Source organism: Martes martes (assembly GCF_963455335.1).
Source record: "Martes martes genome assembly, chromosome: 6".
NCBI lineage: Eukaryota > Metazoa > Chordata > Mammalia > Carnivora > Mustelidae > Martes > Martes martes.
The window spans coordinates 67,411,124-67,434,057 of NC_137893.1; the positions used below are offsets into that span (position 1 = coordinate 67,411,124).

General features: G+C 36.8%; 1 protein-coding gene across 2 annotated transcripts in view; it reads right to left on the reverse strand.

Moving 5' to 3' along the window:
* The window catches only part of EYA4 (EYA transcriptional coactivator and phosphatase 4), a gene marked incomplete at its 5' end in the record, with an annotated part of 266,943 nt that overhangs the window by 40,502 nt on the left and 203,507 nt on the right, over positions 1-22,934 (reverse strand). The window contains 6 exons of one of the 2 annotated variants that reach the window (XM_080807217.1): positions 6,587-6,752; positions 10,621-10,700; positions 12,436-12,579; positions 12,723-12,865; positions 14,006-14,072; positions 18,526-18,618. In XM_080807217.1, the coding sequence (XP_080663343.1) occupies positions 6,587-6,752; positions 10,621-10,700; positions 12,436-12,579; positions 12,723-12,865; positions 14,006-14,072; positions 18,526-18,618 (693 nt within the window). Of the gene's footprint in view, positions 1-6,568; positions 6,753-10,620; positions 10,701-12,435; positions 12,580-12,722; positions 12,866-14,005; positions 14,073-18,525; positions 18,619-22,934 lie in introns of both variants that reach the window. The other variant, XM_080807216.1, reaches the window with a different exon arrangement.

Here is a 22,934-nt window from a genome sequence, read left to right on the forward strand (position 1 = left end):
TCAAATATTATTTGCTCTTAAAACATTGTTAGCGTTGTTCCTATGATAGGTCTCTGCTAGCGACTATGTCAGAGTAGACAGTGTAATAAAGGCTCCATAGTTTTCAGTTGAATATTGATTGTCCCGTCTTAGAGTAAATAGTGTTTCAGCTTGCACAAGTATTAAATGAGAGCTTTAGGTTTTTAAATACATGCCAACTTTTAAAAAAATCACACAAAAATTCTTCTATTTTTAGTTATTTTTTTTAAACAGAATTTTCATGAGGTTACTATGCCCTCTAAGTCAAATGTTCTCGTTCTGATAAAATGCTGATTCAAATTAAGCCCCATTTATTTACTTATAAGTAAGCTTATAATTTTTTGGATGACCTCCCTCAAAAACTTGTCTTCCTACTCATGATAGATCGATTTTCAGCTGTTAACTATTATGAGGCACCTTTGCTCCTGCAAAAATGCAAGAGCTGAAAGGTTGAAAACTTGCAAAATTGCAAAGCCATTGTGATCAGTTATGGGTGGCTGACTGTCAACCGGATCCAGAAAGAAGGAGTTTGGCAGAACAACTCAGCTATTAAATGAGCTGGAGAGCCGGCTGCTGAAGAGCAGGAGGAGGAAGAAGGGAAAAGGCTGGTCATAGGCGGTGTCCGCGTTTCAATAAAAGTAGGATTTGATATCACTGATTCTTGCCAAGTTACAGAAGGATCTTAAAAGGGCTCTAAGAATCTGGACAAAATTAATACTCAAGTGTTTTGATGAAAGTAAAGGCATATCCTTTTAAGAAAACGATGAAGAGTAGCTCCACATTTATCCTTAGTATGTGTTACACGCTGCCTTCTTTCTTAAAAAATTTACTGAAATATGTGTTTGGCTCCATTCACTCATTCTGAGTCTCCTCATGTCTGCGAGATTCTTGCATTTTGTAACCTGGAGCAGTTGTTTGCTTTTTCCTTCATGTGGCTAGAACTTCCTTAAATATGTATACTATGCTTTATTTGACTTTTGTGAATGAACATGAGGTTATTTGTAGTTTTAGGCAATTACAGATAAAGCTGCTATAAACATGCTTGTTCAACTCTTGTGGACATAAGCTCCTATTCCACCAGGGTAGATTTTTAGCAGTGGGACTGCTGGGTCAGAGGAAGGTGTATATTCATCTTCAGTAGACATTGACCACCTTTTTCTAGTGTGGTTGTATTAATTCATTCTCTGCCTAGCAATGAGATTTCCAGTTGCTCCGCATCCTTGCCGATACTTGGCTTTGCTAGCTTTTATGAGCTATTGTGGGGGTATGTTGGTCCCACTGTAGTTTTAATTAGCATCTTCTTGTTGAATAATGATGTAAAACACTTTTTTCTTTTTTTGCCCATTTGGTATCTTTATGACGTAACTGTTTAAATCTTTGCCCATTTAAAAAAATTGGTCTGGTCCCTAGGTGGCTCAGTTGGTTAAGCATCTGCCTCCATCTCAGGTAAAATCCCAGGATTCTAGGATAAGAGTCCTGCATCGGACTCCTTGCTTATCTAGGAATCTGCTTCTTCCTCTGCCTCTCCTCCCACTGGTTCTCTCAATCCCTCTCGCTCTCTCTCTCTTCTCTCAAAGAAAAAAAAAATCGTTATCTTTTTCTTATTGATTTGTCAGAGCTCTTTATTGTAAAACATTCTTTACATATATAAGTCTGACTTAAACTTTACTTTAACCCAGTGAATTTGGTCCTTCATTATCCTCTTTAATAATGGGAGAACCGGAGGCACATGAGATTTTAAATTAACTTACCAAGATGCAATAGCTTGCATGCAGAATGCTGGTATAATTCCAAAATTCCTGCTTTAACCACTAGGTTATCCTTTCTCGTCCAAACAGCAACAGATCCTTCAGGTTTCCGGGTTACAAAGAGGTCAAACTTAAATCTGTTTCTACCCATCAAAAGAGTATACAGACTTCTTATAATTTTGTGAGGGCCAATGAATTCATCAAAAGATCTCCACAGTACAAGAGTAGGTCCTGATGAGTGCATGCGTGGCATCTGGGTCCCTAGAGCAACCACCCGGGGGAACAGTTCTGACCTCTGTATCTTTGGATGGTGCTATCCTTTCTTCTGATAAAGGGCAAAACCAGGAACTTGAACTCAGCTGGTCATTAAATATTTGTTGACACTTTTTTTTTTTTTTTTTAAGAGAAAGCTGTTAATTCCAGTGTCTCTGCCAAATTTCACTCAGGTAATGAAAATGGCACTAGGGTACATGAATGCTGCAGGTAGGGGAAAAGTAAATTGGCGGAGAAGTTAAACGTGGTCAGTCCTTTCTATCTAAATCCCCTTGTTAACTTCACTTAAATGAAGGAGCACTTTGCCTGCCTTCCTGTCCTTGTGTGAAATGCCATGAAGCTACGGAAATTCTACTGAGTTCTGCCTAAGAAATTGGTTTCTTTTCAAAGAGTGAAGTGATCTTATTATATCCTTTACTTTTCTGAAGTACCTGTAAAGTTTAATTAGTTAATGTATTGTAATGTTTGCCAAGGTCTCAGAGTAGAGGATGATACTGTTACAAATTACTGATTATTTTTCATTTTCAAGATGTTTAAAATATTGAAAGAGCGGGAGCTACAAAAATTTGTAATGTTCATCAAACTTTTTGAACACAAATCAAAAATATAATATGCCTGAGATGATCTTTGTTAAAGGCAAAAAGAGATCTTTATAAAGGTAATATAAACTCAAATATCTGCTCTTAATCAGTATGCTAATGTTTCTTTAAATACATTGTTGAACTGCCTAATAAGGTAAAGTCAAGAACTGAATGCTATTTACAATTTACAAATAACATTAGTCATTACTAATTGCCCTAGGCTTTTCTTGGGTCAACATTATATGTGACTGAATAATTCTCCTTTAATTACTACAGTAATGAATAAGTAAGCTTTGGCTATTTCGATACAACTTAATTTCCAACTCTAAGTCAGAAGACACACCAGCTGTCTCTTATAGAACATAAAGTATGTTTCTATTTTAAAAATGAGAGCTGTGAACAGTTAATGATTTATGAAGAACTCTGAATTTAATTGTTAGGTCTCTGCGTCCAGTCCAAAAGGCAGAGCTGGTCAATGGGAAATACTTTTCATACCCTTGAACTAAGTACCTCAAAATTCACCAATAACAAAGAAAAATCCCATAGTTATAAACTGGTTGGCGTTTTGGATACATGCCAGATCTAGAAAGACAAAAATCAAACTTAAAACTACCTTGCCTGAAGCTCTGGGGTCACAGAATTCCTGAAAAATCCCGATATGTTATTGTTATAATTTTGGTTAAGAGAATAATGCAGTTACAAGTAAAAATGATTTCTTCTAAATTCAACAGAAAGTCTGATAAGACCTGAAAATCATGTCAAACTCTATTTGTTGGCATCAGCAATCAATGGAAAGCTAAAGAAATTGCATTCTGATAGTACTATGAGGATGTTACACATGGATGTATCATATCCAAAGTCATACATTCAGAATACCTACATGCCTGCATTTAGTATTTTTAATGTAAGCAAAATAGTTATTCTGAATATTTATTATTCTTTAATTAATGGAAAGTGCTCATCTGTGTCTTTGCTGCAGAGAAACTTTTGCGATCACACTGAAATTAGAGCAAAATACACAAGAGCAATTTCGAAGTGATATCCAATGGATATTATATTTGAAAACCAAATAGTTTTCACTCATGGTAGTTCTATTCAAGTGCGCTCAAATACCGTCTGCTGGTCCTGGTCCTGTTACTCGGTCTCCAGTACCTTGGTGATCAAACACTTGTGTGATTTTGTTTTTAATACAGTCATCCTACCCTGTTTCCCTATGCATTTACTACAGAGAAAAATCTTTCACAGTTTGATAAGACGTCCCCTTATCTAAAGTATCTCTAGTATCCATTAAGCAAGTATTCTAAATCACGTTTTCTTCTTTCCTCTTTCTTTCTTTCTCACCTTCTTTCTCTTTCTTTCTCTCTCTCTTTCCCTTCCTTCCTTTCCTTTCCTTCCCCTTTCCTTCCCTTCTTTCCTTTCCCTCTCTCCCTCCCTCCTCTCCCCTTCCTTCCTTCCTTTCTTTCTTCCCTTTCTTCCTTCCTTTCCCTCCCATCCTTCCCTCCTTCTAGATTCATGCACAGAGTCGCACACGTGCATGTGCACGGTGTGGGGAGGGGCAGCAGGAGAGGGAGAAAATCTACAGCAGACTTCCTGCTGAGCTGGGAGACCAATATGGAGCTTGATCCCATGACCCTGAGATCATAATCTGAGCCCAAACCAAGAGTCCGACACTTAACCAACTGAGCCACCTAGGCACCCCATACATTCTTTCACTTAAGGTAATATTTTTGATGAAATGTAACTACTGACTCAAAGATGATCAGGACAGATTTAGCACATGGGATTTAAGCTGAAATGAGGTTAAGGCAAGTGAGATGCAAAGGGTGTGAAATTTAAGGGTCTTGAGAATGAATGCCTCCCTCAGTTTTGTACCCTGTCCTTCCCTGGCCTTACTTAGTCCCAGCCCTGCACAAGATACAACCACTCAGAGAGGCTGGGGCTAGATGAAAAGCCTAAACAGGAGCCTTAAGGGGACAAGGACTGGAAATTCAAGAGGGCTGTGTGGTCACAGAAGGGAGGCTCTAAAGGGAAGATAAGGAGAAAGAAACTGAACTATAGGAGCACCAAAGACAAAGTCTAGTAGAATACTAGACAGTTTTTCCTTGGAGCCATAGTTAGAGACCATATTCTAAAGAGGGAACCAAAAAGAAATATCATTATTTCATCAATTCATGATCTGAGCATATCTTGGCTATTACTTGAAGTGTTAGCTTCATTTTTACTTCTTTAGGTTCAAATTAGTTTCTTGCTAACATTCTTGTATTATCTAGCATTTTCCCTTTTCAACACTCATAAAGTTTTAATTATTTGCTTGATATTTGTCTTGTTTGTCAAATGGAAGCTAAAGGTATGCAGAGATCTCATTCACTACTGGGATATTGGCAGTACTTGCGACCTATTAGGTACTCATAAATAACTGTTAAATGGCCTTAAATCTTCTTGGAATCACTGGCCCACTTAGAAAGAATTTATAGTGTTGTTACCATGTTTCTTCATCTTCTTGTCCTTCCAACACTGGACAAAAAAAGATAAGTTTGGATCTTGCAAATAACTGAAGTCAGAAAAAAAAGCTTGAACATACTAATGGTGATTATAAAAATTCTTAACTTCATTTTTCTTATTCAATCTTGGTAATTCTTTATATATTCTGGATGCAAGTCCTTGATCAGATATGTGTTTTCCAACTATTTCCTCCAAATCTGTGGCTTGTGTTTTTCTTCTTATGACAGTGTCCTTCAAGGAACAGAAGTTCTTGATTTTACGAAGGCTAATTTCCTTTCTTTTAGCGATTGTGTTTTTAATGTCATACTATGTCATACTAAATCTTTATGTAACCCATGGCTCCAAAAATTTCCACCATGTTTTCTTCTAGAAGGTTTACAGTTTTAGTTTTTGTTTGTATTGTATATGGTGTGAGTTACAAGTCAAGATTCTGTCTCGGAACTTGTTTTTTGTTTGTGCTATTATTGTTGTTATTTTTGCATGTGGGTGTCTAATTGTTCCAGTACCATTAAAAAAAAAACAAACAAACCCTTTATTCTCCAACGATTTCGCACCTTTGTCAAAGTTCCATTTTTGAGTGTATATATACAGGTCTATTTCTGTACTCTCTATTCTACTCCATTGTTCTATGTATCTATCCTTTTGTCAATACCACACATTTTTGATAACTGTACTTCATAATAAGTCTTGAAATCAGGCAATGTCAGTCACCAAACTTTGTTCTTATTTTTCAAAATTATTTCAGCTAATCTAGTTCCTTTGCCTTTCCTTGTAATTTTAGAATCATCTTGATGACTTCTCCAAAAAGTCCTGCTGGAATTTTGAATGAGATTACAATGAATCTTTATTAAATTTGCCTTTAGCTTGAAATACTTCAGCTGTGTCAGCAAATTCAAGTCCAGTGGCACTGCAGATAAGCTTCTGACATGGAAGAATACAACGGATCTTAAGTAAGTGCTAATCAGAGAAAGATATTAAACTACCTGCCAGTGATCCTACACATCCTAGGAATGCAGGAAATGTTCACTGCCCAGAGCTCCTGAGGATTCACAAAGATGAAAGAGCTACACAGGCTCTCAAGCTTAAAGGAAATACTATCAGTTATACCCAAAGAAGAATATATTACTACAGCCTTTCCATATTGTCATGATCTTTACAAAAGAAAGGATTAGTCAGGCAAAAGTTCCACTGACTTTTTTATATCCGTATGTATGCTTATATATATATATATATATATATATATATATGACCACTTGAAATTAAAATCTCTTAACCATCCACATCTAAAAGAAGGGTTTTTTGAAACACTGGAAGAAAAGCCTCATCCTACATGGTGGTATTGGCCCAGATGAAATATCAGCATCATTAGATGTGAACTTTCAGCCTGGTCTCCAAAATGTCTTTTCCCCCATATAGGAGACCCAGCAAAACATCAAAGTATTTCACCTGGATGAAGATCTGTACCTGGTTGGCTGGTCAGTCCTGGGAGAGATTCCTGCAACTGATAGGTTGAGGTCGACGACGATGTGCCATCAGCTGTGTTATTTGACGTCATATATGCCCCGTACGTGGAGGCTGAGTAATACTGTGCATACTGGTTTTGGCCAAAGGCTGTGTAGGATGGGTAATCCTGAAAGAAGAATTGAGACGTATGTATCCTTGAAGGAGAAATTACTTCTGGTCCAAAGAAAAGAAATCACTATGGTAACTGAAAGGTTAGTATTTGGTTCCATTTGTTTTAGAGTCCCCAGTTTTGAGGTGATCCTAGCGAGTTCACACAATTACGAACTACCCTGCTGGCTTCACCAACTAGGTCCAGCACATAACTCTCCAACTGCCTAAAGGCTGCTCATGCCTCACGTAACCACGATTACTTATCTGGGAATGTACGTCTTAAGGTCTTAGGTGAAAGAGTACATAAAAGAAAATAGAATAATAGAGTTTTTACCCATGGTTTCATAGGCTATGTGTCATCTAAGGTCTTGACTTAAAGTCGCTAGTGAGGTTTTCAAATATTGAGTTGGCCTCATTTGCTAGAGAAAGAAGAAAGCATTGGGTCAACTCCTCTGACCTGCCTTTTATTAAAAAATTCTAAGAACCTTAAAGTAATCTAAGTAATCCTTCAAAATCCTTTACATATTAAGATAACAAATAAGAATTTATTGCAATAATTTGTGTTTAATGTATCTAGCATGTTTTAGCCCAAATTGTTATCAGTGATGATAAAACCTTGGTCAGGATTAAGATTCCCCGATACATGTTCCTAAGGGAACAAAGATCCACATTTGATGTGGTTTCCAAAAAAGGAAAATCTTTATGTAAGTAAATATATGTATAAGCAAATATGTGTATTATCAGAAAGGATTAAGTAGAGATGACCCTTGACTAACATGGGTTTGAATTGCATGGGTCCACTGATACGCAGATTTTTTCAATAAATATAGAATATAGTATGGTAAATGTATTTTCTCTTCCTTATGATTTTCTTTTTTTTTTTTTAAGATTTTATTCGTCCATCTGAGAGAGAAAGAGAAAGATCACAAGTAGGCAGAGAGGCAGGCAGAGAGAGGGGGGGAAGCAGGCTCCCCGCTGAGCAGAGAGCCCGATGCAGGACTCGATCCCAGGACCCTGGGATCATGATCTGAGCCGAAAGCAGAGGCTTTAAACCACTGAGCCACCCAGGCACCCTCCTTATGATTTTCTTAATAACATTTTTTTCTAGCTAACTTTATTTTAAGAATACAATATATAACACCTATAACATATAAAGTCTGTGTTAATTGACTGTTTAAGTCATCAGTAAGGCTTCCCGTCAACAGTGGGTTACTTCAGTTAACTTTTAGAAGAGTCAAAGGTTACACATGGCATTTTGACTGCATGGGGATTTGGCACCCCAACCCCCGTGTTGTCTAGTTCAACTCTAGTATGGCAGGAAACGAAAATTCTGTTTGTCTGCTAATTTCAGGATCTGATGTTCTCCATCACCACCAGTAAGCTAAGGAAAACACCTCTCAACGATACTTGGACAAAGCTCCTAGCAACCTGTCTTTGTCAGAGTAAAACACTTACATAGGCAGTGTTTGAAGGCATTAAGTGGATTCACCCATTTAATCCTCACACCCGCCTATGTTCTATTGTTACCCCATTTTTCACTGAGGGGGACGAAGGCACAATGTGGTGAATCTGTGTGCTCGAGGTCAGACAGCTAGCAAGTTGCGGGCTGGAACTGGACCCCAGAGAGGCTAACTCCGACGTCTGTGTGCTGAAGCTCTCCCTGAGGCTACTAACGTCCTTATGGGAAGATGAAGTGACTTGGAGGAAAGGTCCACACTGCTAGCTACTGGTGACTAAAACATCTTTTTGTACTCAAACATATCTCAGAGATCCCCCCTTCTCTTCCTCCCACTACTGTCACCCTGGTCCAAGCTACCTTCACTTCCTGTTGGAGCCAGTGGACCAGTTTTCCAATTTGTCTCATTTCCAGGTTTAGTTTTCTCCAAAGTGCCTAAAGCCAGAGTGATATTTTCAAAACATAAACAGTATGACACTATGCTCCTGCTTAGAATCCCCTAATAGCTTCCCATTGGGCTTGGAATAAAACTGAAATCCCTCACAGAGGGATACACATACAGAGCCCTGCCTATCTTCATAAATATGCTTCCCCCTCTGCCCCTCTGCACAAACTAAACCCTCCCCTTCTTGGAATTCACTGGCACACCAAGGGTTTCACCTCTCAGAGGTTTGGTACCTGCTACTTTCTATGCCTGAAACACCCTGGCCCTCCTTCTTCACCAGTCTTAGAAGACGTCCCAAATGTCGCTTCCACAGACAAGCCTTCCACAAAATCTTCCCTACTCAAAATTAGATGTATATTAATATTTTTAATAGACTCCGTTCTGACTCTTCATGCTTTCCAATTCTATATTTATTCATGCATTTACTGGTTTATTGTCTGCTTCTCTCAGCAGTTGGTGATATCCAGGAGGCCAGAACCCAGGTCCTATCCACTTCATTCCTCACTTACATGTCCCCAGCATACAGATCAAGTCCTAAGACATAATAACTACTCAATAAGTATTAGCTAAACTAATAGACTGGTATTCCAACCATGGTCCAAGATATAGGTTATGAGTCATATTGGAGCCACTGTATTTAAATGTTTAGATAGTATTGGATCTGTTTTAGGCTATAAATCTTTCTTCTCCTTTATGAATGTTTTGTAAATCCTCCCAAGTAGAACAGAGTAGTCTTTCCTTTATGCTATGTACCACTCTGCCTAGTGTGTATTTCTACTATTATATTAATTATATCCTACCCTCTGTTCATATTATTTTCCTATCTGTTTTGTTAGAATTGCTTCTTTCCAGACAGCAGAAAATAATGACATTATTTTTGAACTTTCAATGCCTGGTCAAAAGTCTAATGAATAATAAGTGCTCAATAAATGTTTCCTGTATCAACAAAAAAGTAAGTAAAATGAAGCTACCTGGATTATCAAAAATTCTCAATATTTTTCATTATAAAATAGACATACCAGCTTTGATGTTTAATGTTTTAAGAAACCATTTTTTCTAACTAATGCCAAATTACATGATTTAATTCTATGAAAAATAGTATTTTTCCACACTAATAATCACAATTCCTTTTTTGCCTTTTGTTACATTAATAAACATTAAAAGAAGGCAATTGATATAATCCCTTCAATAAATCCAAAGAACGCACTTGTGCAATAACTTAGATTTTTTAATATATAAAAGTCCAACAACTATGTTAAAGTAAAATAGTGTATTGTCCACCAAGGAAATCAACTACCCTTCTATCTCAACGACTCTGAACTTGACTGAGAACTAAGAAATAAGCACAAAAGATTCTGAAGTGTCAGTATATTCACCCATCACAAACGTTCATTCTCGCTCCACACACAATTCTAACAAACTAGATTTTAGAACTCACAAAAATACTAAGAAAGCATAATTAAGAGGAGGACTAAGGACTACTAGAGGCAAGCACCCTGACAAAAGCAAAAATTACAGTTATCAGGAAAGTAGGAATCAAACATTTTTTATTAAAATGAACCACAGAACTAAAAGAAAAAAAATCCAAGAAGCATTTGGTTTAGTAGCAAATATTCTGTACTATCAACGTCATAACCTACTTGTTGGTTGTAGTTCAGTTTTTTAATTTTCATAATAACTTGTCAAAAATAAAATTGTGTTTAGTAAACAGTTTAAAATAATAGGAAAATACAAAATATATTTTATAGTTCTGTGCCAAATGATTGAAATAAAAATCATGGCTTAAATGTTTAAAGGACAAACAACCAGAAAACCTAAAATACCCAGAATAACACAGATCCCAAGAATTCTGGAAAGCTAATTTTTTACCACCTTGAAAAAACCTTTTTCTAGGAGAGTATACACTTACACGATAACCCAAAACTATTCTTCAAAGATCTGAAACAGACACAAAAAGCCTAAATACAAAAAAAACTACTATACCTGTTGTGAACCGCTAAAATTTGTTGAATTGGAGACTGAATTATTTGCATAAATAGTAGATGATGGTGCAAAACTAGAACCTAGAAATAAAGAACAAATTGCACTTAAAAAGTATTTCTTTGCAAAATAGTAAAAACATTTCACTTTGCAGAATCCAATGAGAGAAGTATATTTTTAATTTTGTTAAGGCAACAAAACATGCAATTTGAAGTTGAGAGATTTATAAGGAAATGAGTGCTTAGCTCTATCCTTCTTGTGACAACAGATAAAGTCTTTGCTGTTGATGTCTGTTGGACTAAACAGGAGCACATGGGAACAGTCTTAAGGACAGCAGTTAACCTTTGAAGGTTAAATGTCTAGAAGAGCAGAGGTTTTCAAAGAATAAAATGTTATGCAGACAGAGTACTCCTAGGAAGCTACTGGAACTTTCAAATGGTCGTACCAGCTGCATATGCACACAGAAACCATTTGAGCTAAACATGTGGATGGGGTTAGCTTAGGAAACATAGAACCAACTTAGAACTGATGCTTGCAGCACCCTGTCTTTTCTCTCCTCCTCTGTCCTTTCCTTGGAGCCAAGAAAGATGTGAAATGGGACTCAGACTAAGTATAGTACAGTCACTAGGGCTTGAGGGCCTTCAAAGATTTGACTATGAAGTTAGAAATTTAATCGTTTTTTAAATTAAAATTTTAAATTATTTTTTAAATTAAAAACAAGTGAGATATCAATTTAAAGATCATTTTTTAAACATATGTTCCGTGGAATGGACTTATGAAAAAGTAAAATGAAAGACTACTGACACAGCTGATTACTTGTTTTATCAATGTGTTTAGAATTGCAATAATATTATATAATTAACACAAACTGATCTGGCCCAGAATATCCGACATGAAGTATTGGGGGGATCAATGAAAATGTACTCATGGTTGCTTTCATACTCCTAACTGACGATGTGTGGCCCACTGTGGCTTTAACATTTATGTAACTATATTTCTATATATACTATTATATATCTATAGCTTAGGTAAAAAGAGACCTGCCCTTTCAGCCAAAAAGGTCTGGGTAATTATTCCATTTTAGTCGATGGACTAAAATTTCAGCACTGGGTTGATTAAAAAAGTATGATTTACATAACCCCAAATTTATGACTAACAAAACAGACAAAATGATAGAATGCTTTTAATACATTTATTATGTCACTAAAATTCTTTCTGTAACTACTACATAATGACCAAATGTAGAAGCAAAATTAAATACTCAGATGCAGAGGATTGTTGCAGGGGGGGGGAGTACAAATTATATAAATATTTCTAGGAAGAAATAGAGTATTAATAGAGGAGAGGTATTTGAGGAATGAACAGAAAATCCAAAATAGTTCAATGGTAAACAGGACTTAGAAAGGTACTAACTCATTTTTAAATATAATCAAAGCAGCATTACATACTTAAGGATTATGGACAAGAAAATACACATGAATCTTTGAACCTCACTTAAATAGACGCCTGTGTATGACTGACATGGCTTGGAGGTTACTCTGCTTGGACTTAGTGTTCCTGCCAATTTCATACAACTTCAACTTAAGTACTAAAATTTGGTATAGGTCACGTTTCCTGACGTATACTCAATTCTTTCCACCACGGTTTTTTTTTTTTTTTTTTTTTTTTCCCCCTCTTCTCTAGCTCTTTGTCTTTTCGGATCCAAACAGCAGTAACAATTAAAACCATTTTCACGAAGGCATATCCCTATTCTGAAGCCAAGGAGTCTCATCCAGAGAATTCCTCCTCGCGTAACATGCTTCCTGTGTGGTGGCTTACCTGGCATCTGGTAAGAATACGGTGTCTGGCCTGGCTGTGGGGTGGAAAACCCTGGACTGTAACTGAGGCACCCGCTCTGTAATGGGGATGGGGTCTGTGAAAGTCCACTCTCGGTCTTGATGCCCGGCAACATCACGCCCAGATCTGTTTGGGAAATGCAGAGCGCAGACCCTCGCATTAGTAGAATGACCTTGCTCCTGATCTGTCACTTACGCTAGAATATCTAAGCACTAGGCAGCAAGATTACCCGCTCATAAGCCAAGAAGCAGAGAAAAGACGTGCGATACCGTAAGTGGGGAGGCTGTAGGGCTGTCCTGTCTGTGAGTAGGCTGTGTAGACCGCTGGCTGCTGCATCCCCGAATACTGAGTCTGGCCTGCGTAGGCAGACATCGTTTGAGCTGCTGGTGTAGAAAGAATGTGTGGATAGGGCCTAAATATCAGAAAAATAGCATTACTGTGGCAACAAAGACTGCACATTACTTCAGACAGCTTAGATTCAGTGAAACCTTATCATAGCCAGGAAGTAATCCTCTTCTTTATCCACAATACAATTCTAACAACAGGGAAAGGATAAGAATCCAAATGTCCGGAGCCCAGGCTCTGCTACCAGTCAGTATAGCAACTTGGGACAAATGGTTTAAACTCCTTAAAGACTTACGTCTCACCTATACAATGAGACATCTGGATCAGGTATTAGATCTAAAGTCTTCCGTCTACAGTACTTGTTGACCTCTGATATAGTATCTCAATTAATGCGCGGACCAGGGAAGTAGAGCCCAGGCCAGCTAGCAAGCTCATGAGCTTACCTACAGTCTCCACCTACAGTCTCCCCTGCTGCTATACCACCGATACACAAGTCATACCAAGAACTCTCTGCCAAGAACAGGATATTTAAAAAAAGAAAAGAAAGGATAAAGGTAGGCAGCTGCTTCCTGAAAAAAAATGGAGTGCCACTCCCTTTATTGTGCCACATTTTACAGAATGTTCCCGAGCGGATATCCAAACCCCAGTCTGTACTTAAGGGCAGAGACTGTAGCTGCTCCAGAGAATAACATTTAAACGTATGTGGATCATGACTCCAAAACCTTAACACATCTGGCTGATTGTAACCAAATTCAGATATATACCTAATATTGTTAAATTTGAAATTTCTACCCCTGCCTTCAATAAGTTGCCTTTGTTTGTTATAAAAACAATAGAGCACATTATTCTAAAATATGTGCCCGAGAACTTGAAATCCCATGAAAATGATGTTATATGGAACAAATTATGAAGGGTTAACGTTTGAATAAGATGTAATCTTTTCAGATTTTCCTTAAGCTAGTCAGCATTTTTGAATTTCCATTCAGAAATCAGTGTTTTCTGGTTTGAGCTTGACACTCTCCTCGAGGTATACAAAGATCCAGAATTAAAGGGACTGTTTGGACAAACAGGAGTATATCGCTGTTCCTGGATTTGTATAGGGTATTTGTCCGTATGTCTAACACACCCAACTGCTCTGTGCAAGCACCCATCTATTCAACTATCTATGACACACTTACATACACAAAGGAATCGACTGAGCACTTACTTGGAAGGATATAGCTGTGGGGAATATTGATGTGCTGATCTGGGGCTGTAGCCACTACTTGTTATTACTGTAAGACACAAAAAAACCAGTGCAAAAAAAGTTGCTTCGTGAATATGTTTCACTAGAATGACAAAGCCAGTTTGAAGAAATTATCATGTTCAAGAGATGTTTCTACAAAGTCACTCGTTTCCTAAACAGAAAAAAATGATTTTCTCAACAGAAACAGATGCCTAAATATTTTCTTCTAGTGGAACTGCTTCAGGTTTGGTCTAAGAGCATAAAATGAAATCTTCTCACAATCCTTTCTCTCTGTCGTTCTTTCATTTTCTCACATCAGTAGGATATTCTTACGTACGATTAAGTAGAAATAAATACCCTTGATTCCAGATCGTTATGATTTCATGACAAAGTAAATTTTAAAGAATTTTCAGACTTTAGGTTTTATGTTTTAAATTCCAACTAGGACAGCAACATATTGCTCTTCCTCCGTATCTATTCTACTAAAAATACAATAAAATTTCAAGAAAAATGTGAGGTTCCAACTGCACTTTGAAATTGTAAAATGCTATCATTTTTACGGCTCTAATTTTACCAATCAGATGAGCAGTTAAAAATGCAGAGTCCAAGATATCTGAGTACTAACTGGAGTATGCATAGAAAGCATGAGTGGTGACACACCATGTCTTACGAAACACCATTGCATAATGCCCCAGCGATCATATTTACAAATATATTCTGAACTATCAGAGACAGCACTTTCTTGAGGAGAACTCAAAGGTGAAAGTCAGGTCCTGTTAACATTTTGTCCTAACATGGAGCCCCAAACTGGTCTGCATTCAGAAGTCTGGAAGTTTCTCTTAACCAACTGCCTTGACTAAGACAGATGTATTGCAAGTACATGGACTCCATAGTGTTGAGGCAGTCCCTTCAGAGCCAATCCATACTGGGCAAGCACACAGAGTGTCTTTATTAGGCCATCTGCTGTTCATTCACTTTTCAAAAAGATTAAAGTAGTACACAATGCAGTGCTGGAATTAGTTTAGTCTAATCAATCATAGTTATACTTCAAAGTACTGTGTCCTTCCTAAGTTGTTCATAATAATTCTGGAGCTAAACTTTGAGAATTGTAAAAGTGACAAATAGGTTTAGGTTGCTAACTATTTTATGAAACATGATATATCCCTACATCCAAATGCTATTAAGTACCCTTGTGATCTGTCATTTCGTAAACACATAGAATTTAGTGTATTTAAAATGCTATTTGGCCTGTAAGCTCTGAGTATGGAAAGCATATTATGGTTTTTCATAGCAATAGCACAGAAAGTATGTTTTCAAGGATATTATGAATCAGTTTGAAAATCACTGAATATGACGAGAGAGTTAAATGTTTTAACTAAACAAAATTTAAGTGAATGTGCTATTTAAATTTGCAAATCAATTGACCAATGAACCATTAATTTTCTACTGATTTATTAAAAGCTTAATGTTTAAAACTTTCAAATCACCTTAACGAGAACATGCTTTTTCTACCACACCACAGACACTAAGCATATATTACATAACAGCAATGTTGTTATTCCCCACGAAATTCAGTCTGTTTCATTAACTCACAATAGTGAGTAAAAATATAGTTAAATGAGGCATAACTCCATGGGTTGTCACTTATTTATAAAAAGTCATTTTATAGTAATCAATTCTTTTCAAGATTGCAAACCACAAAACTTTTTCAAAGTGACATCAGAAAATGAAAAGAACCATCCACCAGAGCAACTTTTATTAAAAAAAAAAAAAAAAAAGTCAAAGAGCAAAATTATTTCAGAGAAAAAGCCCCATATGCCTGAATGGAAATCTGAATATAGGATTTTCCTCCTGCTAATGAATGAATCTAGACAATATTAAAATTATGTACCCATAACAGTACCAAGGCTCAACATTTAAAATTTCTATTAATGTCTATATGTTCACTTGCTAAATAGAATGCAAAACCTCTAGCTCAGAAAACTAAGATGTTCATACAAAACTTGCTTCTAAACTAAAATGTATGTATTTATTCTATCATACAAAACTTGCTTCTAAACTAAAATGTATGTATTTATTCTATCCTCAGGTAACAGAAAACAACAAAATTTCACTAAGGTGGGTTGAGATTCCGCTGACCAGAGTAAAGTCTATTTCTACACAGGGCAGCCTAATCTCCAGTATGGTTTCTGGACTACCACGTACAGATTTCGGAGACATTCCTCTCATTCCCCACTGTCATTTCAGTAAACGAGAGTTATCACCCAACGCGCTCAACTCATTATATTCCATCATCTCTGCAAATAAAAGTAAACAAACTGCTTGTTTTCAAAATGTCCTGAAAGTTAATTAAAGCAAATTTCTATATAGTATTACCAGATTCTCAGAGGGTGATGCAAACAATTTTAAGGTTTTAGTCTAATTACTGTGACACCTTAGATCAGAGATTCTCAGTGGGGCAGGAGATGGGAAGTGAGGGAGCTGGGCAGGTAGGATTTTTGCCTACAAGGGGACATTTAAAATGTCTGGAGACATTTTGGGTTATCATGACTGGGGAATATTACTATCCTTCTAGGATAGACAATAGGGATGCTGCTAAACCCCTTCCAATGCAGAGGACAGATCCTCCACTACAAACAAAAAAAGAAAAAAAGTTAGCAAATTTTTAATAGTGCTGCCGTTGGGAATCCCTGACTTTGAACACTCTGTCCAAAGGGACCTGGTCCATGGTGCTAAAAATGTTCTATATCTGAGCTATTCAACACCATAGCCACAAAAAGACCACAGGCAGCTCTTAAAACACTTGAAATGTGACTGCTGTGACTAGAGACAACATTTTTACTTTTACCAAATTTTAAATAATTTAGACTTAAATAGCCACCTATGGCTAGTGACTACGGGACAGCACAGCCTTAGATAATTCGTAAAAGAAAACTGGGTAACTATTTATAAAGATAAAGATAAAGATAATATGCATGAATTTTAGAGAGGATGACTGCTCACAGCTATTTCTTTTTCCATTTTTGTATTTTCCAATGGACTATTACAGAAGGGACTCCCAGACTGATCAGAACACGGCTCTGCACTCATTCATACCAGTGACCAGCTGTGAGACCTGGACCGTCTGGCCTTCACCACCTTTAACTTATCTGCACCTCTGTGCTCCTGCCTATAAATCAGATCAGAGACCTCTGAAATTCCTTGTGCGGCTAACGTTCTACAATGCTGTCATTTAGTTTTCAATGAACTTGTGGTATGGTATTTAAGTATGCCAGCAATTACTTAATAATTCCACTTCTTTCCCTAAAAATGTGTTTCCAAAGCATTTACTCTGCAGAAAGTTTTACAAGAGTTATGGTAGGTCAGGAGTAAAGACTGCTAGAGTAAGTTGGTACCTATTTATCTTGTGGAAGGCAAGTGAATTGCTAGAAAGGGTATGAATTAGCACATGTGAGTCTCAAGGCAGAGTGTATGAATTATTACCTATTTCTGTCTGAAATACCAATATTTATGTGAATACACAGCAACTGCTCCCAATCAGTGTGAATTAATGAGGGGGGATCATCTATCTCTATGAAAATGCAATGTATGCTTCAATATTATATTCAAGGACATACTTCCGCTCTTTATACCGGAAGCATACCCACGTAAAACCTTTGTGTGTGAGAATGTGGATGAAACATAAGAAATATTGTAGTAGACCAAAAGAACTACAATGTAAATTACCACAAAAATTTCTCTTGGTTTACTGTTCATCTTTGTGCTATTCAAATTCCTTCTCGGGTTTAAAAAAAAAAAAAATCCTTTCACCAGATAATAAACTAAATATTGTAGCTTAAAATTTTTAACAAAGTCAACTTAATGCGTGTCCTTTGTGCCCGCCTGGGAGTTATCAGACATTTATATTTAAAAGGATTGCTGTTTAAAGATACGCTATTGTTCTCTTTGAAGCACTAGGTGAAAGTAGTGCTCTCAGGCTGGGTCCTAATGCAACCAGCATGTGTCCTCCAGCAGCCCATTAACCTTTAATACTTGTCACTCAGCTGCTTACACAGGAGGATTTTTTTAAACCCAGAGAGGAAACAAGGTTATTTAGAAGGAATCAAATGGATAGTTTTACATCTCGAATGTTGGGAGAGAAGGGAGTTTTTTATGCCATTTAAATGGACAAGTTAAGGGAACAAAGCCAACGATTACAACCTAATGATTAAATTAAACACTGTATAAAATCATTACAAAGGAAGCCAGCCCCGCTTATTTCTAACAAGGAGGTCAGAGGAGGTTTTGCTGTCAACTGCAAATCCAGCAAAAATGATGCCAAATATAATTTTTAAAAAATACACACTTCTGTCACCATTAGTTCTCAAAACACCACATCAGACACTAAAGTGATAAAAACTCGCGTTCTCGAAACTTCGTTTTGGTATTTATGCTGCTCATTCGCCAGGAAGATGATGTGTACCCCAATGTGTAGGTAGCAACGCATGAGCTTGAGTCTTTACCTGACCCAGGAAAAGTGTCAAGGGCTCCGTCTCCAGCGGTGGTGGCCGCTTCACTGCTGTTCAAAGGCTCTGTTTTGACTGCAAGGAGAGACACTATGTAGAAGAATAAGGACATGTGAGTTTTATTTCTAAATTTTTATCAAAGATGCTGACTGTTCCACTAGTGGCTTTTCCAACTACCATGGGCATGCAAGAGAACACTTGAGAAATCGATGAGGAAAGTTGTGTTAATTGAGATTCTAAAAAATGGACATGCATTTCTAGAGGATTTAATACAAAAATCCTCTGACTAAGCTAGTTCTCTCAGATCTGGTTTTAAAGGCAGTCAACCTTATAAGGGGAAAGAACAGTACACATGTTTGCATTTGTAACTCACCTAAGCACCCTCTGACATTAGAGTCAAAAGACAGAACAAAGGAATCACAGTCGGTCCTTAGCCCATTTAATCCAAATCATAACAAAGAGATTTACTAGCTTATATTTTATTCTTCCCAAGGAGACATTTTTTAAAAAACACATGATAGATTGCATAAAAGTACAATGGAAGCATATGCAAATACAGAAACCACGGGACTGTTCCTGAGATGGATGGACAATGAGGCACACAATAGATTTTTGTTTTTAAATATACTAAACAGTCGTAAGATATTGGGTTTTTATTTTAATGGTATAACAATTTTTAATGCATTACAGAGATAAGCAGAGAGAAAGATCATTTCTACAGCAGTTCTGAAAACTATTTAAAAGGTTATTTCTACTCTGAAGTTGTATATTTTGCCAAAATCCTCACTTGGGAATGATGTCGGCAGGCACACATCATTATTGTCATTATTAGATGCAGTGAGTGGGGGAAGGGGGCCGTGGAAAAGCCTCCACCTGTTTTTGTCACACCATATTTTCCCTTTGTGGGCAAAGCTCTGCTACGTACATCACAGCAGCAAGGGGATCAACTAAATTATTTTCTACTGAACACCTCTTGTGTTTCCTGGTTATGAATGGAATGATACAGTTAAATAACTTAGAAGCAAGCAGAAAACTATGAAGAAGAAAGCTGAAGACTAGCCAACCATGAGCAAACATGGCAAAAAGAATAGTGCGGTCAGAGTGTCCCCATCAACCAAGCAAGTTAGCAATGTTACTCTGTTAGAAAGGCAATTAACTAGCTGATAGAGAACCATGCAGTAATGATTATGCTCTCTTTCCACACAAACAGAATTGACCGGAACCCCCCTCCTCCTGCCCCGCAGTGAGCCCTGGAGTTAAGTGAGCATTCATGACTTAAGAATGTTCTGTAGAGGTGCTCCTGGGTGGCTCAGTGGGTTAAGCCTCTGCCTTTGGCTCAGGTCGTGATCTCAGGGTCCTGGGATTGAGTCCCCGCATCGGGCTCTCTGCTCACAGGGAGCCTGCTTTCCCTCTCTCTCTGCCTGCCTCTCTGCCTACTTGTGATCTCTGTCTCTGTCAAATAAATAAATAAAATCTTAAAAAAAAAAAAATGTTGTGAAGATTTGCCCAAAGATTCAGAGGAGTACTTTAAATGTTGGAAAGCAGTAGTGAAGAAATTTGGATTACTTACCCTAGCAAAAGGGAAGTTTAAGCTTGCCCTATTTTCCAATAACAACAATAATCCGAGGCATAGGGTCTAGTTAATGTATAATGATAAATAATGAATTGGTGGTGAAAACTTTACGGTAGTAATTTATATAGTAGTCTGTTACATAGTGATGCATTTATAGTTATACCTGACTGCTAATTATATTTCCCACAACAAAATTATTAACTACTACAAAACTATTTATCAGAAGCTTACTATGTGCTAGACCACTGACACGGAGCTGATCGTTAAAACAATTCTCATGGATAGGAACCACTGTCTCCATTTTATATAACAGAAAGCTGAAGAGTGGGCTGAGGAGTTTGCATTCATTCCTTTGCAGGAGATGAAGAAACTATGATCAGAACTCAGGTCTTTAGCTCTCCATCCACAATCTCTCCATCATAATAGCCTGCCTTCGGGTATAAAAATGGCTATGTTCACCACAGGGACTCCCCACAAAGGCTCAGAGATGGATGAGAACAGCCTTATCCTCTAGAGAACGTATTCAAGAAAAAAAAGTCAGAAATGAAAACTGCAAATAAGAGAACAGGCTACTACAGTACATTTTCCATGTCTTCTCATGAAATTTCTTAAAAGGCAATAAGGAGCAAGTGTGAAAGCAGATAATAACAACACACACTTAAAAGATATTTAATATGTGCCAGGGGCTGCTGCTATGCTTTCCAGATATGAACTCATTTCCTCCTCATGACGATCCTATGAGGTAGATGATATTATCATCTTACTCTTCAAATGACTAAGCTGAAGCACAAAGTAGCTAAATAACTTGCCTGTAGTCACATAGCTAGGAAGAACTAGAATTTGAGACCAGGTGGTATGGGTTCAGAATCCAAATTCTAAACCATACTGCCTCTCAGGCAGCACGAACTATTCAAGAATTCCTTTCATCTGTATGAAGATGATCCAGAGTATGGCCAGGATGGATGTAAATCTCTCTCTCTGATGTAATGCCCACGTTTGACTTCTGACAAAAAAGTACAGCCCAAAGCCTTCGGCAACACTGATACGGTGGACAGTCTCTTGAAACTTCCAAATTCTATTGCTGGCTAAATACCTATGTACATGGGCCTAAATCTATAAGCAATACTTGTAAAATCATCGTAAAAAAATTCCGTATTTTGCTTGTGAATTGAGGAGGAAGGATCAGAACGTGAGCTGAGTCTAAAAAACTAGTCTAGAAGCCAGACATGAGGATTAGTTTTGTTACTTTGGATCCCAACTTTGTATTGATGTTGATTATAATCTCCTCAATTTGCATGTTTCAGGTGGTCAAAAGGAGGAGGAAGAAAAGGGAGACGAAGAGTTTGTGACTGCATCCACTATACTAGGAACGTTGCTCATTAAAATTTTAAAGGTCTGAATTCAGTCAATGGCAGAAAAAGAAGTTTCATTTTACCAAGAAAAGGCATCTGTAAAAAGCATATGAAGAGAATCATAGATGTCAAGAAGCGTTCGGTGTACTAATATGCATGGATTTTAAAGTAATAATTCAACAAATGGATTTGGGGAAAAACTGCACATTAATGCTAATTTATTTTTCACATGCAGGTAAGAACAAAAAGGAAAAGAGGGAAATTTGATTACGTTGCTACAGAAAGTAAATTATTCTCACATTAGGTCGACATCAACAAACATCTCTTGAGCTCCAAGTAAAATGCAAATTAATTTGGTTTGCTTTTGTGAACAAAAAAAAAATAACTTTAGGTAATAGTAAATCATTTGCTCCTTCAGGGGCAGAAAACCAAGAGAAGTGAAATGGACATTCCGTACATGATTAGTTGATGAAGAAGACAGAATACAAATGAGTATCTTAATATTTATAAAATAGGTTACTAGGACAAAGGAAATACTATCTTAATTATAAAGTTTTGAAAAATGTTAAGTCATTTTCAATAAAGGTCCACATATATTTGAAATGTATTCTGATTTCCTTTGTCTTGGTTTTGCTTATGTACTTCAAATTAAATATGCCATATACTTTTCTAGTGGCAGACAACTTTGTTTTTAGTTAAATACATGCAGGGCATTACTGGAAAGATATTCACCAATGAAACATCTTACTATTTTCTAAAACTTATAAAAATCCTCATTCCAAATGATGATCAGTGTATATTCATGGTCACATTCAAATGTATTTTTTTCTCACTGTATTTCACTTTTCTTAAATTAACACAGGTTCAACAGGGTTTTTCACCTATTAGGACACTGTCCAGAATCATTTCATGCTATAAAATGGAAAGGACAATCTTCTATAAAAGAGAAACATCATATTTTTCAACAAAATGACACTTACAGACAAATGTTTGGATTTCAAAAGTAACAATCATATTTTAAATTCTGAAATTAAAGAGTATTGTGGTTTTACTCCTCTATATATTCAAAATAAGTAATTCAGAGTTCAGGGTTAATCCAGTAGTTCAGGGTTTCTCTAAAAGTGAGATAAGAAACTATATATAGCACTTCGTACAGAACTTACTATTTAAGAAATACAAGCATTTCTTGTTATATAGTTGTAATTTGGATTTTTTCACAGAGACAGATATTTTAAAAAGTAAAAATATTTTTAATATATTGATTATAATATATTGGTATAATTGGATTTTTTTTTACCTTTAAAAATAATTGATACCTATGGACTAAATCAAAATTGTACAGGATTATTGTCCAGGGTCAGCTGTGCCTCAACCTTCATCCATACCCTCCTACACATATTTTCAAAGCAAATTTAATCTTGTTGGTTCAGATTATCTTTGGAACTCAAGTACAAAGTTAATGTATATTAATGATTTGTGAA